Genomic DNA, 14,760 nt, shown 5'->3' with positions numbered 1-14,760 from the left:
ACAGGGCCCTGCGGCGGCACACTGATGCCAGCATCCTGGGGCCTGAGGCCGCCCCGGACACCACCGCAGCCCCACAGGTCACCACAGGGCCCTGGGCCTTGGGTGGGGGGACCTTCGAAGCCAGGGAACGCAGCCGGAAAGGACCGAGGTCTAAAGCAGCAGCGACCAGCTTGGGGAGCCCGAGCAGGTGCTCCCCCAGCCAGGCATTGGCTCAACCACAGGCTTAGAAAATCAGGAGGCAGTCCTTTTCTAGGCTGGCCCATGTCTATCTGCTTTCTCGCACCTAAAGTGCTCCTTTCAGAACAAGTGTGTGATGTCAACTCCTCTCTGGGCTGCAAAGCTTTCGGAGCAGGTACAAGCCAGCCATGAACGCTCCGGACTCAGGACCCACCAGAGCGCTACAAGACAAACAGCATGCCACGTGTGCAGAAATGCAGCTCCGAGCAAACCCAGGCTGACTGCTGTGGGAATGGTTCCTGGTGACCAGCCAGGCCTTGAGGCATCGATGGAAGGGCCGCAGCTTCAATAACCACACAGGAAAAAAGCAGTCAACTTTGCCAGAAGCCCCTCCTAGACACAGAGAAAAGCTAAGGCACGTAATGGGCTTCCCTGGAGGCTCGGATGGTAAAGAGGCCGCCGCACTGTGGGAGGCCGGGGCTCATCCCTGGGCTGGGAAGGTCCCTGGAGGAGGGCAGGGCAGCACCACACGCAACAGACAGAAACGCAAGAGCCCTGCCCTGTTCTTCTTAAAGCAGTCTCACATCTTCGCAAAGAAAATCAGAAAAGCGACGAGCAATAAAAAAGCTAAGTAACGCCCCAGGCGTGTGCCCGTGACTGCTGAGTCGAGTGGGGGCCCACAGACCACCTCAGCCACACGCGCTGCGCCCCCAGCCGGCTCGCGGTGCGGCCACCTGCCCTGGTGGCAGGAAAGCAGCAGAACGACCTGGAGGGGACCAGCTGGCCTGCACCCCAGCAGTCTGAGTCCTCAGGGTCAGCTGTACAGACACCAGGTTCCTCCTCTGTTTGCTTTGGATTAACACAAAGATCCTAATTTGCACAGTCACATCGAAACACACAGACGGAGCCGTGTGTGCGGACGTGAAGGTAACACTGTACGTAGGACACTACACACAGCACACGGACAGACACACGTAGTATTTAATACAAAACTCAAAACGAGCCTTAAAACAGCTCTCAGGTCCACAATACACAGATATAAATTTAAAATGTGCTTTACCTGATATATAAAACCACTCATCCTAGGACTGGCAGACAACATTAGCAAAATATTTGGAAAGAGTAGAAGATATCTTTCATTCTTTTCCTAATGTAAAAGAACAAATTTAAATAACTGTATTAAAAACACATATTTACAATGATGAGAACAAATATTTACATTAGGTCTTATGAAACAGTAGCTTCCCTGGTGGCTCAGACAGTAAAGCGTCTGCCTGCAATGCAAGAGACCCAGGTTCGATTCCTAGGTTGGGAAGATCCCCTGGAGAAGGAAATGGCAATCCACTCCAGCACTCTTGCCTGGAAAATCCCATGGAAGGAGGAGCCTGATAGGCTACAGTCCACGGGGTCGCAAAGAGTCGGACCGGACTGAGCGACTCCACTTTATGAAACAGGGTGTCACACTTCACGTTTAGGTGTTTCTTTTTACCAAATTTAAATTAAATGGAAACAAAATTATGAGAAATTTGTAAGACTCACAAGTAGCCCATGAAACATCTTTTTTAAAAAATCTGAGTTTAGCTCTTCCATTAACTCCTCATTAGGCAGGAGTTAGAAAAACAAGTTTTTTCTGTGGTTGAGAGAAAACCGAAGAAAAGAACTTGTGACCTTTCAGTGGCAGTGGGAGATCAGGTGGGACCTTCAGGCTGAAGGCGGGGAGGATAGAGCAGGGAGATCGCCTCTGGCCCACCGGCCGATCCTGGCACTAACCAACCGAGAGCCCAACACATCAGCTGTCGCCATCCCCCCGTGAGCTCTGCCCAATTTACATGAAAGGCCAACGAGCACTGCTTATGTATTAAATCTCATTTGCTGCAATCGGTTAAGAAAAGCCCCAGAAAGACCACAAGTGAAGCACAAAGATGCCCAAGAATCTAAAAGGAGACTCAAGAGAGAAACACCGCCCATAGCAGTGAAGGAACTCGGGGGAGCCAGCAGGTACAGGGGCCCTGGAGAGGGGTCCCCCAGTAGAAAAACGCAGGGAGCGCTGGAGGCGGTACCTCACTGCCGGCGCACTGGATCAGGACCTGCGACATGTAGAGGACGCTGCCCAGGGTCTTGATGTCCTCGCCCTCCCAGCTGCGGATGGCCTCCGTCAGGATCTGCAGCTCCAGCTCCTTCCTCTTCCGTACCTCCTGACACTGCGCCTGGGGGCACAGGGGGCCCGTCAGGGAGACAGGCTCCCGCCGGGCTCCTGGCTCTACTGCTGCGTCCCCGGCTGCTTCTTCAGACAGACCAGCTAGTGAACAACTCGCTTACTTCATGAGTGCGGAACCAAGTCAAGAGAGACCCACAACAACACAACAGCTCTAGAATGAGAAACACTGGTTTAGAAAAATACAGCAAATCCTGTCGCTTTTAGAAGATGACATGTGGACTGGACAAGAAAAATACCCTCTGGTTTTACTAGTGAGTGCCAGAAGACCTGGAAGAGGGAAAAAAGGGTGAGTTCCACTTGTGCTATAAATAAGACACGTCCTCCAGAAACTCAGTCATTAAGACAGCTTGACAGCAGGTAAGGAAGAGGCCCAGCGCTCCATTTCACACATCAGTAGAGACACTGAGATGAGGCTAAACCATGTTCTAAATCACTGACGTGCACGACGGCATCATGTGGTGCCGTGTAAACATAAACACCGATCCTTTCATCTCTCTGATGTCCACAGGGCCGTAATGCAGGAATATTACGTGTACCAGCTGTGGAATAACTATGTTATTTCTCATTTCTCCAGAATAAATCCAAATTATAGTTCACAACTAATTTCCTGCATTCATTTGCCATAATAAAGTCTGAAAGAAAAAAACCATCACACACTTATCACTTACTGAAAGGTTTTTGAAGGCGGTCATGGATTTCTGAATATCTTGTCTGTCTGGGTGATAATCCTTTGAATAAAAGAAACACACTGTGAGCTTCCATAATGAACGCTTGCTCTTCGACAGGCTCTCTCTGGAGGCTGGCTTGGGCCTTCCCTGCATTTCCAGCCTGCAGCCTGCCCCTCTGTCTCAGCGCTGAAGCGCCTCTGCTTGGTCTCTGAGGGGACCACAGAGCGGCGGACAGTCTTCTAGACTCTGCCCTGGAGGAGGCCGGCCCAGCCTCGCCCACCCCAACCCGCCCTGCTGCTCGGACACCAGAGGGCAGAGGGGAGCGACGCAGCAGCAGACCGCCTGCCCTGGGGAGTGGCTCACCACAGCCTAACTAAGCCAGCAGCCTGAGCCCCAACTTCTGCCGGGCCCACAGCCTGTGTTCCGAAAATAAGTACACATCATTCGCTGATTCTTTTCCTATTATCTCTCCGTAACGTATACACTTAACACTGTAGGCACATGCTCCTGATGTGACCCCTCAACACCACGGACGTTTCCTAGCTACTGGAAATCTCCCCGCCAGCAGGGGTTGGAGCAGACGCCTCTCTACAGAGCTGGGATACGCGGAAACAACTTCACAACCAACAAGTCCCTGTGAAACTCTCCGAAGATACAGGCCGGTGGTAATACCCTCTCCAGGGCTGGCTCCTGACTGCTCTTCCTGGCGTGGCCAGCGGGGCAGACGTACCTCCATGTGTCTCTCCAGCTCCTTGAGCAGCGCGGGGTACTTGTCCAGGCGCATGAACGGCTTGCTGAGGCCGGTGGTCAGCACGAGAATCCCCGGGCTGCTGGCGCCCTTCAGCTCCATGAACTCTCCCAGCTCCTCACTGAGTGTGAGCAGAGAGAGCAGAGGCCACCGTCAGAGCCCAGGAGGGCTGCGCGCCTGCCCCTAGCCCCCAGGACGACGACGGACCACGCGGTGCCCTTGACCACTTAGAGGCCACAGGCTTTACAGCCAAACGTGTGCTGCTTATTTCTAAACAGCAAAGGGAAGAACCCCCCCCCCCGCCACAGTTCACGTCAGGGCCCTCAACCTGAGCAAAGCCCCGTGTGCACTACACAAACAGCCATGGTCTCCCAGCAAACCATTCAGGAAAGCCCCCTCAGTGAGCCACCTGCACACAGAGAGGTCTGAAAGTGGGCGGTCCTTGTAGGGCAAGAACAGAGCCCGGTCAGCGGTCCTTCAAGACGGTAAAACCTTAAGGAGGCGTGTCATGAAGACAACCACCCGACTCACGGTGCTGGCCCACCAGGTGCCGCAGCCCCTGAGCAGCAGCGGCACGAGGCAGAGCCACTGCCCCTGGCACGCGGGCGTGCAACCTCCAGAAGCACTTTCACAGCCTCGTTTCACTCCCTGGCACGCACGCAGGCGCACAACCTCCAGAAGCACTTTCACAGCCTCGTTTCACTTAACCCTAACAACACGTGAAAGTCATCTGCGTTTGTGGACGAGGAAACCGAGTGCATATCCAGAAACGAGGCAGCTGCCGAGCAAGCCTTCCCGTTCACTCCTCCTCTCGCACCCCACCTCCCAGTACCAAGCTCCATGGGGCGCGTTCCCGGGCCCCAGCCTTGAGCCCGGGCCGCCCTGACTCCGCTTCACACGAGCACCCAGGGAGGCCCAAGCTCCGTCACCCACACGTCTGTGGCTCACGTCTGTGATGGGAACTCTGCGTTTCTGCTTCTCACGGGGCAGATGACACCTGGGGTCCCTGGGAGGACGCCGTCTGTGGCCCGCACTGCTGACGAGAGGTGTCCCTCCAGACACGGAGCGAAGGACGCCTGGGCTGAGGGCGGGCGGCAGAGGCCGCACCCCTCTGGGTCCCCACGTCTCCCACTGGGAGGAGCACTATGAACGAGGCCATAAAGTAAATACGAAAATCCTGAAGCCCCGGCTCATCGGTGCGGGCCACCTGGACCCGCCTCGCATCACCCCTCCCCGTTAGTGGCGCTAAGAGAAAGTTTGACTCCTGTAAGTACAATCCAATCAGGGGCCTTTTCTACCACAAGAAAAATAACAAAAAACGTCTCTTTGGGCCATTTTTGATAGTTTAGTATTACATGACATTTTATAACTATAGTTATGGCAGACAATAATTAATAAAACTAAGAAATTATTCTTATCACCCACCCACCTACTCCTAAAATTCCCTACAACTAAAAATTTACATGAATTTTTGCAAGCAAAAGTAACTTCTTTTAATATCCATATGACAGCCTTAAAATGCCAGACAGGTACGTCGTTAAGAAATGAAACAAAACCTTTTCTAAATCTTTACCGATCACTGTATGGGCTTCCCAGGAGACGCTAGTGGCAAAGAACCCCCTGCCAATGCAGGAGACGTAGGAGACTTGGGTTGGATCTGTGAGTCGGGAAAACCCCCTCCAGGAGGGCACTCCAGAATTCTTGCCTGGAGAATCCCATGGACAGAGGGGCCTGGCGGGCTACAGTCCACAGGGTCCGCGAAGAGTCGGACACGACGGAAGCGACTCAGCACACACTTGCTTCATTTCTCAGGTTTTAAAAACTTTAGTACCGTGATAAAACAGCAGGTTATAGCTTTTCTGACAAAACAAAGGCCCTTTCAGCTTAACTTCTACTGATGCCAGCAACCCTCACACAGCGCTTCAGCCTCTGTATTTACTCAAACGACACTGTGGGCTGCAAGACGGTGCCGGAGGAGCACAGAGGCCATCTCAGGTCAGCGCAGCAGAGAGTACCAACCACTGTGCTGGAGAAAAGGGGACGTTCTACACACCAAATCATGACATCCCTAATGCATTCGCAACAGGCAGCCACAGGCCTATGGCGTCGACTATCAAACGATAATGCAAAAGGCAGATATCCGTTATAATTCAACAGGAGTGGAGGTTTCATAGATACGTTTTCCAGATTCACACTCAAAATTCAAACACAACACAAGGATCCTAAGACTAAAAGTAAGACTTAAAAACTGCAAAACACTGTGTTTAAATCAATCCCTGAGAAAGTATATTCAAGCAGAAAAACAGATTGATCCACCCCTAAGTGGTGGTTTCACGACCTCAATGAGAGGACAGAGGCCACAAGCAGGACCAGGACAGAAGGGAAGGGAGGGCGGGCTGGCGGAGGCCACCAGCCCAGGCGGCCAGCTCTCAACCCCGACTCACGCTCCGGAGGCCGGTCTGAGCTGCGGGCAGGGTGGGCACCGCCGCCCAGGGGCCTTAGGACGGCACGTGGGCAGCGCATCCTGCCAGCCGCCTCGCTCGCCCGTCCTCGGCACAGTCCCAGGGCCTGACTGCCCACCTCTCCCGCCTCCCACCTGGGACACGCCACGTGGAGGCAGGCAGGGGTCCCTGAGCACAGGGGACCCCAGGCGTCCCGCCTGGACGCCCTCCTGCTCTTCTGGGAAAAGCTGCCCTGAGGTTTCAGCCATGACACAAGCAGTCATTAAAGCAATTATACAGAGAGGAACACAACACATGCTCACAAGCGTTGCCCTGAACGTCTGAACGGTTTTAAATGTGACCTTCAGGACACAGCTTAACCCCCAGGGGGCCGGCCCCTGACCGAAACGGTGGAAGGAGAGAACACATTTAAAATGCCCTGAATTCACCCCAGCCTTCTATCTGCTATTCATCTCTCCCAGGACTGCGTCAGCAATTCCTGAGGAAGTTTCAGAAATTTCACATTTCAATCCCTGCATCTCGCTCAGGAGGAAACGCATATAAATCATTGTTCCCAGGAGTAGACGCTCAGCTACTCAGGGATTCTGCTTCCCACCAACAGGACCAGGCGCTTCCAGAGAAGAGGGGTGATCTCCGAGGGCCACAGGCCCTCCCGAAGGCCCACACAACCCGGCTACAGGCCGCCTCGCCAGAGTCTCATTCAGTTACAAACAGCCCAACAACGCCTGCTTCCCACCACAGCCTCTAAGCTTCAAACTGAAATATTAAGTTAGGAGTAACTTGAGGTTAAATATTTAAATCAGGAGCACGGTGGCGTTTACCTTGCTGTGACTCACACAATTTCTTCATTTATGGTTTAAAAAATGACTGAACTGCTACTTATGGCTGAACTACTGTTTTCAGAATGAACCATAAAGTTTTTTGAATCTTTAACACAGATGCGTGCTCCTCTGGGAGCAGAAGCAGAGCCTCGGTGCCCACCCCGTGTGCAGGTCAAGCCCCGCGGTCCTCCCTGCCGCTCAGGAGCACGGACTCCGTACTGCCCAGGACGCACCGGCCGTGCCTGCTCAGATGAGCAGAGAGCGGCCCGCTGCTGCTTCCCTGGTTTCCCGGCTGCAGAGGGGGAGCGCACGGCCTCTGGCTCGGCACGCCCTACACAGACGGACGCCGTCTCCCGCAGCAAAGCCAGCTCTGTCACACACGCTCCAGTCTCACGCACCGAGCGGAGGTGATGCCGGCAGCCCGGACCAGCCCACGACCACCCTCCAGAGCTCCCACCAGCTCCCCTGACCTCCGTTCAAAGCGTCCAGGCTGAAGAGGAGACTTCAAAACACGCCCGTTTCTATTACAAGCGCTAACTAGATTTTTAAAGCCTGACATCAGTCCTCCCCAGACACTCACTTGGAGGATAATTAAACTTACCATTCTTGAAAAACACTCAATGCCTGCACCGCGCTCCAAGTAACATTTGACAGAAATGAGCTGCCCGGAGGGAACCCCAGGACACGGCCACCCCCCCACCTGGGAAGAAGTCCATGAGACGCACCTGTGCTCCGTGAGGACGCTGACCGCCGACGGGTGGTTGGCACAGTATGTCAGGTACAGGGTCTTCATCTGCGGCATCAGGCTGAGGAAGCAGCCCCCGACCCTCTGCTGGGCCTCCGGCATCCTGCGGACAGCGACACGGAGCCGCACTGAGTGAGCATCGCAGAGCGGGCCCCAGCGCGTGGGGCAGCCCCAGACAGCGCGCCTGGCACCCAGCCCCCAGGGAGCCGTGCGGCGGAAAGCAGGCCATCCCCTCCTCCAGCATCCAGACGCCAGGACCTGCACGCCAGCCCCTTCCTCGGGCACCAAGCAAAACAGATGTCCAGGAGCGTTATGTCGTGTGTTAAATAAGGAGAAACATAACGTGTAGTTACTTGGTCGGTAAGGTTTCCTGCTGAAGTAGCCACGAGATGAGCGCAGGAGAAGCCCCACAACCGGCTTCCCAGGTGGGAGGAGAGACGAGTGGCCCGCAGAGCGGGGCGGGCACCCTACCGGGCGAGGGAGACGGTCCCAAGCATCGGGGGCCGCAGGACCCTATAGCCTGCTCCTGAGCAGGCCCTGCGTGTACGCGAGCGCCAGCACTCCGCTCATTCACTGGGACTGGGGTCAAAGCAAGCGGGCGTCCGCAATGGTGGCAGACTGCTTCCCAAGCGTGAACCCCCAAGTGGGTTTTAACAGCCCTCAGAGATTAGTCACAGTTTCGCATATCTGCAGGATAAACAGTCACTGACTCAATAAATTAACTTCAACCATTCAGTCAGGCACTGGGAACACATTAAAAACAGAGAAGGAGCAAGTCTCTACCTTAAGGGTGACTGCAATCTTTGGGGAGATACAAACCCAGTTCAAAACTAAGCTGAATATAACGGAGAGCGAGCCGAGGCCTCAATCATACACACTGCAGGAGCCCCCAGAGGGAACAGGGCGCACCCCAGAGGGGAGAGGGTGCACCCCAGAGGGGAGAGGGTGCACCCCATAAGGGAGAGGGCGCACCCAGAGGGGACAGGGCGCACCCCAGAGGGGACAGGGCGCACCCCAGAGGGGCACAAGGCGCACCCCAGAGGGGAAAAGGGTGCACCCCAGAGGAGATAGAGCGCACCCCAGAGGGGAGAGGGCTCACCCCAGAGGGGCACAAGGAGCACCCCAGAGGGGAAAAGGGCGCACCCCAGAGGGGACAGAGCGCACCCCAGAGGGGAGAGGGTGCACCCCAGAGGGGCACAAGGAGCACCCCAGAGGGGAAAAGGGCGCATCCCAGAGGGGACAGAGCGCACCTGAGGGGACAGGGCACACCCCAGAGGGGAGAGGGCACAGTCCGGGAAGGAGACAGGGTGCACCCCAGAGGGGCACAGGGCACACCCCAGAGGGGAAAAGGGTGAACCCCAGAGGGGCACAGGGCACACCCCAGAGGGGAAAAGGCGCACCCCAGAGGGGAAAAGGGCGCACCCCAGAGGGGAAAAGGTGCACCCCAGAGGGGAAAAGGGCACACCCCAGAGGGGACAGGGCGCACCCCAGAGGGGACAGGGCACACCCCAGAGGGGACAGAGCACACCTGAGAGGAGAGGGCGCACCCCAGAGGGGAGAGGGCACACCCCAAATGGGGAGCAGCACCCCCAGTCACCAGGAAGCAGGCATCACATGCTGCCAAGGGCTCCCTCCCCAAAGGTTCTGAGACCAACTGCTATCTACCAGGACCCGGACACCCGAGACACACCCACCCCGAGACACTGACATCTCAGCAGGCAATGGTCACGCTGGGACGCCAGAAACAGGCAGAGGCCGCCTTCTCCCGCGAGAGACCCAGCAGGGCCCCCATTGCCTGGCTGCGCGGCTGAAGGCGCCAGCAGTGACGGGAGGCCACGCTCTGGCCGAGAGGAGCAAACCACTGCCGCGGCGGGGCACGGGAAGCCTGCAGACACGCTGTCTACCTGACGAGATGACGGGGCCGCACGCCCTGCTCAGCGCGGGTCAGGAGCTGCTGGGACGGCCTCGCCTGCCTGGGCCAGACCACAGCGCCACGCACTCACACTGCAAGCTGGGTCAAGGGGCTTTAATCTGCTACATGTCCATGAACTACATACGGACAATGACTTCAGTATATAAGCTTTTCTTTCTTTCTTCCCATCAAGCTTGGCTCTAGAGTTTTACTACCTCTCTCAACCCAACTGTGCAAGAAATCACTACACTCACCACCATCCGTTTATGAAACCTTCATAGTTCATCAACTCGCCAACCTGAACTAGCAGCCGGAGCTCAGAAAGGTTACGTGAGTGGTCTTAATTGGAGTCTAGGTATTATGCCAATACATCTCACACGTAACGCCGTGTGGATCACCGAAATAACGGAACATACGACACTCACAAAGATCATCCAGGCAGAATGTGACTTAAGAATTGAGAGAGGATTTTCATTGTGGTTCTCTCTTGTGCTTCCAGAGGCGGGTTTGGGAGCACACAAACGTGCGGCAGAGCGCAGGGCTGTCCCGCGCCTCCTGCAGCCTTCTGGTGGCCCCACACCAAGCTGTGACAATTAGTGCCGGGTCAGAAAGGCCTGCTACTGCGGTTCTATCATTGATCTGATGATGGGGGGAGGCGGGGGGGCGGGTCTGGTAGGAAGCGTCATCAATCAAGGACCTGCTAACAGGCAAAGAGTTATCAGTGGTCAGATACCAGGTGAGGAGTTATAGATGGTCTGGTAACAGGTGAAGGAAACAGGTAAAACCACTAGTCCATTCAGCTATGACCTAAATCAAATCCCTTACGATTATCTAGTGGGAGTGACAAACAGATCTAGGGGACTAGATTTGATAGACAGAGTGCCTGACGAACTGTAGACAGAAGTTCATGACATTGTACAGGAGGCAGTGATCAAGACCATCCCCAAGAAAAAGAAATGCAAAAAGGCAAAATGGTTGTCTGAGGAGGCCTTACAAATAGCTGAGGAAAGAAAAGAAGCTAAAGGCAAAGGAGAAAAGGAGAGATATTCATCTGAATACAGAGTTCCAAAGAATACCAAGGAGAGATAAGAAAGCCTTCCTCAGAGATCAATGCAAAGGAATAGAGGAAAACAATATGATGGGAAAGACTAGAGATCTCTTCAAGAAAATTAGAGATACCAACGGAACATTTCATGCAAAGATGGGCTCAATAAAGGACAGAAATGGTATGGACCTAACAGAAGCAGAGGTTATGAAGAAGAGGTGGCAGGAATACACAGAAGAACTACACAAAAAAGATCTTCATGACCAAGATAATCATGATGGTGTGATCACTCACCTAGAGCCAGACATCCTGGAATGTGAAGTCAAGTGGGCCTTAGAAAGCATCACTACAAACAAAGCTAGTGGAGGTGATAGCATTCCAGTTGAGCTATTTCAAATCCTGAAAGATGATGCTGTGAAAGTGCTGCACTCAATATGCCAGCAAATTTGGAAAACTCAGCAGTGGCCACAGACTGGAAAAGGTCAGTTTTCATTCCAATCCCAAAGGCAATGCCAAAGAAAGTTCAAACTACTGCACAATTGCACTCATCTCACACACTAGCAAAGTAATGCTCAAAATTCTCCAAGCGAGGCTTCAGCAGTATGTGAAACAAGAACTTCCAGATGTTCAAGCTGGATTTAGAAAAGGCAGAGGAACCAGAGATCAAATTGCCAACATCCACTGGATCATGAAAAAAGAAAGAGAGTTCCAGAAAAACATCTATTTCTGCTTTATTGACTATGCCAAAGCCTTTGACTGTGTGGATCGCAACAAACTGTGGAAAATTCTTAAATCCCAGACCACCTTACCTGCCTCCTGAGAATTCTGTATGCAGGTCAAGAAGCAACAATTAGAACCGGATATGGAACAATGGACTGGTTCCAAACTGGGAAAGGAGTACGTCAAGGCTGTATATTGTCACCCTGCTTATATAACTAGCATGCAGGGTACATTATGCAAAATACTGGGCCGGATGAAGCACAAGCTGGAATAAAGATTGCCAGGAGAAATGTCAATAACCTCAGATAGAGAGATGACACCACCCTTATGGCAGAAAGCGAAGAGGAACTAAAGAGACTCTTGATGAAAGTGAAAGAGGAGAATGAAAAAGATGGCTTAAAACTCAACATTCCAAAAACTAAGATCATGGCATCTGGTCCCATCACTTCATGGCAAATAGATGGGGAAACAATGCAAACAGTGAGAGACTATTTTCTTGGGTTCCAAAATCACTGCAGATGGTGATTGCAGCCATGAAATTAAAAGACACTTGCTCCTTGGAAGAAAAGCTATGACCAACCTAGATAGCAAATTAAAAAGCAGAGACATCACTTTGCCAACAAAGGTCCATCTAGTCAAGGCTATAGTTTTTCCAGTGGTCATGTATGGATGTGAGAACTGGACTCTAAAGAAAGCTGAGAGCCAAAGAATTGATGCTTTGAACTGTGGTGTTGGAGAAGACTCTTGAGAGTCCCTTGAACAGCAAGGAGATCCAATCAGTCAATCCTAAATGAAATCAGTTCTGAATATTCATTGGAGGGACTGATGCTGAAGCTCCAATACTTTGGCCGCTTGATGCGAAGAACTGACAATGGAAAAGACCCTGATGCTGGGAAAGATTGAAGGGGGAAGGAGAGGGGGACGGACAGAGGATGAGATGGTTGGATAGCATCATCGACTCAGTGGACATGAGTTTCAGCAAGCTCCGGGAGTTGGTGATGGACAGGGAAGCCTGGTGTGCTGCAGTCCATGGGATCACAAAGAGTCAGACATGACTGAGTGACTGAACTGAACAGGTGAAGAGTTATCAATGGTCTGATACAGGTGAGTTGTGAAAGGTCAAGTAACAGGTGAGGAGTTATCAATGGTCAGATAACAAGTGAAGGGTTACCACTGGTCTGATACAGGTGAGTTATGAATGGTCAGATAACAGGGGAGGAGTTATCAATGGTCTGATACGGGTGAGTTATCGATGGTCTGATACAGGTGAGTAGTCAGTGGTCTGACACAGGTGAGCAGTCCATGGTCTGACACAGGTGAGTTATCGATGGTCTGATACAGGTGAGCTATCAGTGGTCTGACACAGGTGAGTGGCAGTGGCCTGGTGCCCGGCGGTGACACAGGCAGTGCCCCGCAGCCTCCCCAGGGAGACCCCCACTACAAGGCGGGCGGGGACGCCCAGGGCCCTCCTCCTTCCCCAGAGCAGAGAGGGGTGAGCTCCAGGAGGGCCTGAGCAAGCAGAGCTGCCGCACGATGGCCCCTCATGGCACGTTTACTCCCGGTGGCACTGCTAACTGCAGAGAAAGGTTCAGGGTCCAGCAGCCACCGACTTCCCGGGGAGACCAAGGGCAGCACGAGGGTGTGGCCGTGACCTGAGTGAGCCCCTGCATCCCACCTGAGTCTGTCCACTAAGGACTGAGAGAGGCGTCCCCGTGAGGGGACACGAGTGCCTCCACACTGGAGCCTCAGGGCGCTGGCAGCGCCTGGACCCCAAACCCTGAACACGGACGACTTCCTCAAGGATGCCAGAGGCCCGGGAAGGTGGCAGCACCTGAGGCTCTGCCAGAGGAGCCCCCATCAAGCAGCCAGCAGCTCCAGCCCCCGCCTCAAGCCATCCACTCACATCCCCATGTGCCACTGGAGTGCCTTCCCTTCCGAACTTCCTAGACGTGCAAGGTTCTAGAGCTGGAAACGTTTCCGTGGAATCACGCGGTCTCATTCAACAAGTCAAGAGGTTCCAGCAAGAGCCACTCGGGACCTCCCAGCTGACACGCGGGGGCCGATCCTGACGCGGGGCCCACTGTGCAGAGGCCCCGCTGGGGTCGGAGGCAACGACCACGCTTGCCGCCCCAGTCGCCTCCTCGCCAGCTCAGTACGGACGGCCCAGCAGAACCAGAGGGTGCTCTGCGTCTCAGCCGGCCCGTTCTACAAGGGTAAATATCATCTCTGGATCCCCCATGTTTCTATTATTTGGATGATTCAAAATACAACTTTCAGACAAAATAAACTCTATTCTCTAGTTCAAATTTGTATTTTGATAATAATCTAAAACAAATACTGTTTTACTGTGAAAATGTTACAGTAATGGTCCACTGTCTACAAAGATGAATTTATTTATATCTTAAGACACGCCCTATAAATAACTTTGAACTAAATACACAATGTTTGTTTAACCAGTAGCAATTATTTCAAATGTTTATTTCAGTATTTTCCTCAATAACCTGAAGCCCTACAGAATACAAGACAACTAACGGGAACTCAGCCTACAGTACACAGAGGAGTCCGCACCTAAGCCGAGTACAAGCGAGCAGGGCAGCGCACACACCATGTGTGGCAAAGGCGCCAGGGAGACGGGCTGTGCCAGCACGGCCCACGCCCCTGGGGTGGAGCGACCAGCAGGACTGCAGGCAGGCAGCAGCAGGAAGCGGACCGGGTGGAGGGGAGGGCGGGGAGGGCTGGCGCACACCGCCTCCCAGGCGCCCCCGACGGAGCGGGCCTGCCGACTGAGCCGAGGCCCGAGCAGCAGAGCGGGCGGGAGCCGGGTGTGGGCAGTGCTCCACAGACGGCCGCCACGCGGGGACCGACCTCCTTCCTACCTTAGCTCCCCCACCCTCAGACCACCCCTGTGGCCCTCGAGGCCAGCCTGTGAAACACAGCTGGGAACAAGCACAGGAATAAGCAGGCACCCCCCAGCTTCTGAGCAGAGCTGAGGCTAGATGCTGCTGGGGAGATGGACGGGCAGAGGGCCACCCGGAAGTCAGGGCCCCATCAGGAGGCCCGTGCAGGACACAGGAGGAGAGGCCGGCCTGAGCCAGGGCGGGGGCAGCGCAAGGGCAGGGCAGTGGCTGCCACAGGAACCAGCACTCTTCCAGGACAGAAGAACACGCGGGAAAGTGCGCCAGGTTGAGTGCTGGGCGCAGGGTGACCTGCGAGGGCGGGGGCCAGGAGAGTGAGTGAACGAGTG

At 54.1% G+C, this 14,760-nt stretch overlaps 1 protein-coding gene across 8 annotated transcripts in view; it reads right to left on the bottom strand.

Annotated features, from left to right (window-relative positions):
• The window catches only part of ARHGEF7 (Rho guanine nucleotide exchange factor 7), a 102,310-nt gene that overhangs the window by 20,540 nt on the left and 67,010 nt on the right, over nucleotides 1–14,760 (bottom strand). For all 8 annotated transcript variants that reach the window (XM_061435387.1, XM_061435390.1, XM_061435386.1 and 5 more), the window contains 5 exons: nucleotides 7,820–7,942; nucleotides 3,794–3,932; nucleotides 3,064–3,123; nucleotides 2,238–2,384; nucleotides 1,238–1,324 (listed from right to left, as the gene is read on the bottom strand). In XM_061435387.1, the coding sequence (XP_061291371.1) occupies nucleotides 1,238–1,324; nucleotides 2,238–2,384; nucleotides 3,064–3,123; nucleotides 3,794–3,932; nucleotides 7,820–7,942 (556 nt within the window). The remainder of the gene's footprint in view (nucleotides 1–1,237; nucleotides 1,325–2,237; nucleotides 2,385–3,063; nucleotides 3,124–3,793; nucleotides 3,933–7,819; nucleotides 7,943–14,760) is intronic.

Source organism: Bos javanicus, chromosome 12 (assembly GCF_032452875.1).
Source record: "Bos javanicus breed banteng chromosome 12, ARS-OSU_banteng_1.0, whole genome shotgun sequence".
Lineage (NCBI taxonomy): Eukaryota > Metazoa > Chordata > Mammalia > Artiodactyla > Bovidae > Bos > Bos javanicus.
This window is presented reverse-complemented; position numbering and strand designations above follow the sequence as displayed.